General features: G+C 37.8%; 1 protein-coding gene across 1 annotated transcript in view; it reads left to right on the top strand.

Annotated features, from left to right (window-relative positions):
- Window positions 1-2,879, top strand: part of LOC107300238 (protein phosphatase 1 regulatory subunit 36) — a gene marked incomplete at its 5' end in the record, with an annotated part of 8,531 nt that extends 5,652 nt beyond the window's left edge. Inside the window, 2 exon segments of the mRNA XM_015829574.1 lie at window positions 358-552; window positions 2,302-2,879. Coding sequence (XP_015685060.1) covers window positions 358-552; window positions 2,302-2,536 — 430 coding nt within the window.
- Between the last annotated feature and the right edge of the window lie 391 nt (window positions 2,880-3,270).

A 3,270-nucleotide genomic window follows, 5' to 3' on the forward strand; every position in this document is an offset into this window, starting at 1 on the left:
TGCCGCCGCCGCCAGCCGGGGCATAATACGGTAAATAAATACGAGCATGGGGATCCGCGTGTGAACGAAGCCCCACTCCCCCTCCCCTTTTGCTTTCGCTCTCGAGCCGGCGCTTTTTTTTTCTTGAAATTTCCCTCTTAAAATGAAGGTGCGTGTTATACGCCTGTGCGTGTTATACGCCGATAAATACGGTATATGACAGTTTGTTCCAGGATAGAAAAATATGCTTTGCTCTTCTTAGCTGAATGTGGCAATGTTACCATGTCTGGCTCCATTGGTCTTAGAAAAAAAAAAATTGCCTTCTTATTTGACAACTCCCATCATTACTTTTTTCTGATGTTATTTTTGTTCTTAAAGGAAAAAAGATGTTAAGCAGCCAGCCATAAGAAGTATCATGGATCAGCGATCACCAGTGCTTAGTACTTTGCTGCCTCTGGCTAAAGATAGTGCTCAATATCTGTTTCAGGATCATTATCTTCGTCCCAGCAAAATTGCCCCACGTTATATTTCAGAAGACTTACCGGAGTTGTTTTCTATTGTGTCACCCTCCAAGTAAGAAATAATTTCAGTATCATACATTATGTAGTGACAACCTGTTTATTTATTAAATTGTATTTAGCATATTTATTTGTTGTTGTTAATTGCGAAGTCGTGTCCGACCCATCGCGACCCCATGGACAACGTTCCTTCAGGTCTTCCTGTCCTCTACCATCTTCTGGAGTCCATTTAAGTTCACGTCTACTGCTTCAGTGACTCCATCCAGCCACCTCATTCTCTGTCGGCCCCTTCTTCTATTGCCCTCAATCTTTCCCAGCATTAGGCCCTTCTCCAGTGAGTCCTTCCTTCTCATTAGGTGGCCAAAGTATTTGAGTTTCAGCTTCAGGATCTGGCTTTCTAAAGAGCAGTATTTCATGTGTTTCTGGGTGGCATACAACACAACAAAACTCCATACTGTAACAATCTAAAAACAATCAAAAATAAATAAAATAAGCATATAAAGTAAACATATAAAATAAACAAATAAAACCCAAGAAAGCAGGAAAAGAAACATGACTTAATCTTGTACAGTCATCATGCAGGCTCTTTCGGGTTTTCCAAGGCTGGTGAAAAAAAACATGTTTAGAGGGCTTTCTAGAGGGCTAACAATGCAAAAGGGGAAATCCAGGAGTATTTCAAGTTCCAGGCTGCATTCAAAAATTGCAGAACACACACTATGCTGTCCATCTCTGGCATAAGCCATACCGGCATCAAGTTGCTGATGTTTCCATAATGCTTGCCACTGCAGTGCTAGACATCTCTCATCAGAATGCACACTAGCCAGACAGTCCCAACAGGCAAAAAGCTCCTCTCACCAGCACCGCCAGCCAGACCAATGGCCAATCTATGTCCAGCTGCCAGGTCCACATCTAAATGGAACAACTCCAAATAGTTTTATTTTCAATAAATATATCTGCATGATTTATATTTTCAAACATATTCCTTTTACACATTACATTTGTAGGCTTATGCTTAAAACATAATAGACAAATAAGCTCTTGGTTGCTAAAAAATGGCTCGCAGAACACCTTTCTCCTATTTATCTGGAATTCCCAGAATCTTTCCTCCGTTTTAGGTTCATCTTGAACAGATGGGAAAAACAGAGGTGGGAAAAGCAAGAGAAAAGTAACACACTTCATGCTGATACTTAGTTTGGGAGAAATACTAACAAGGTAGATATATTCAGTATCAAACATATTTTGACTAGAAATGTTCAGAGTCAACTGAACAGCTTGGCTTTTGTGACATTTATATCTCTCATTTTGATGAGTTTGATGGAAAGAGCAAGAAACCCAACCACTTCTCATGTATCATTATTTTTATGCCAGCTTTTCTTTAAGGAGCTCAGGACAATTTCTAGGCTTTCCCCCATCTCCTTTTATCTCCATAGCTCCATGAGGTATTCCGAAAGATGTTAATTAACTTAAGTCTCTGAATTTGTGCCTAAGCACAAATTTAAACTTGTATCTCCCTTGTCATATTTTAATGTTTTTATCACTACACCATTGTTTGTAGCCTTGCTTAGATCTCTTGGGTGGCTATATTTTATTTATTCAATCCAGTTTTCAGTTGTGATGAAACAGGCCTTACAAAGTTTTGCCAATCCTATTTGAGTGATGAGATTATTGTCTCTCTGCTATCTAATTAATTTTTTTTATTTTCATATACTTTATTACATTTATAGTTGCTTCCCTCCAATGAATTGAAGATTGCATATTGAGCTCTTGAGTGTATTTAACATCCCTGTCTTTTTTCCTGCAACAGGATTGGCATTATAGGATCTCAACGCAACAAATTTGTCCCTCATACCCTTTTACCAATTGGGAGCACGGAGGATGAGAAGGAAAATGGGGAGAATCTTGAAAGAGGAAGTGCCTCTTCAGTACTGTCACAGGAAATAACCCCAGGTTCTAGCAGGGCTGTTCAAAGTAGTGGCAGCCACCAATCTCTGCCAGTTTCACGAGCTACAACTGAAGGAGACTATATTGAAAATCCATAGTAATACATGCTAGTATGAGAGATACAATGCCTATGTATTAAATCTCTTGGCAGCTTTCTAATTAGCTTTTGATTTTATCCATTACTTATGCCTGAGGAAATATGGCCAGTTTAATACTATTAAATGCCACAGTGCTGCCCAAAAATAATAAATCAAAAATCCTCATGAGAACAAATACTATAAACATATGTTTCATTTGTACCAGTTTAACTGCTATAGGTATTCAGCCAAAAATGCTGGGAATGTAAACTAGCTTTCAGTATTTGTAATTTGAATATCTGAAGATATTTCTAATCATACATGAATTTTTTTATGACTAATAAAGCAGTTTAAACTGGAACTTTATATAGAGTATAAGTTTGTAAATTATGTCTGTAAAACCATGGCTTGCTTTAGCCCAACTGACTCATTTGCTTGAGTTCAATACAACACAATCAACCACATTTAAAGTTTCTCAACAGATTGGTTTTGCAAAAAAAAAATATCATGTCTTTCAAAGGAATGTACTGTATAATTAATCAAACTGTATGATTTTCAAACAGGTAAAAGTACATAAAAATTATAAGAGACGTAGGCAAGAGTTTAACTACTTTAAAAGGATTTCTGAAGATTTGACAAAACTGTTACTTAATGTGGAAGACAATGTGTAATGTAGTAAGAAGAGACTGGACAGCCACTTGTCTGGAATGGTATAGAGACTCCTGCTTGAGCAGGGGGTTGGACTGGAAGAACCC

Source organism: Protobothrops mucrosquamatus, unplaced genomic scaffold (assembly GCF_001527695.2).
Source record: "Protobothrops mucrosquamatus isolate PMUCROS unplaced genomic scaffold, P.Mucros_1.0 scaffold6439, whole genome shotgun sequence".
NCBI lineage: Eukaryota > Metazoa > Chordata > Lepidosauria > Squamata > Viperidae > Protobothrops > Protobothrops mucrosquamatus.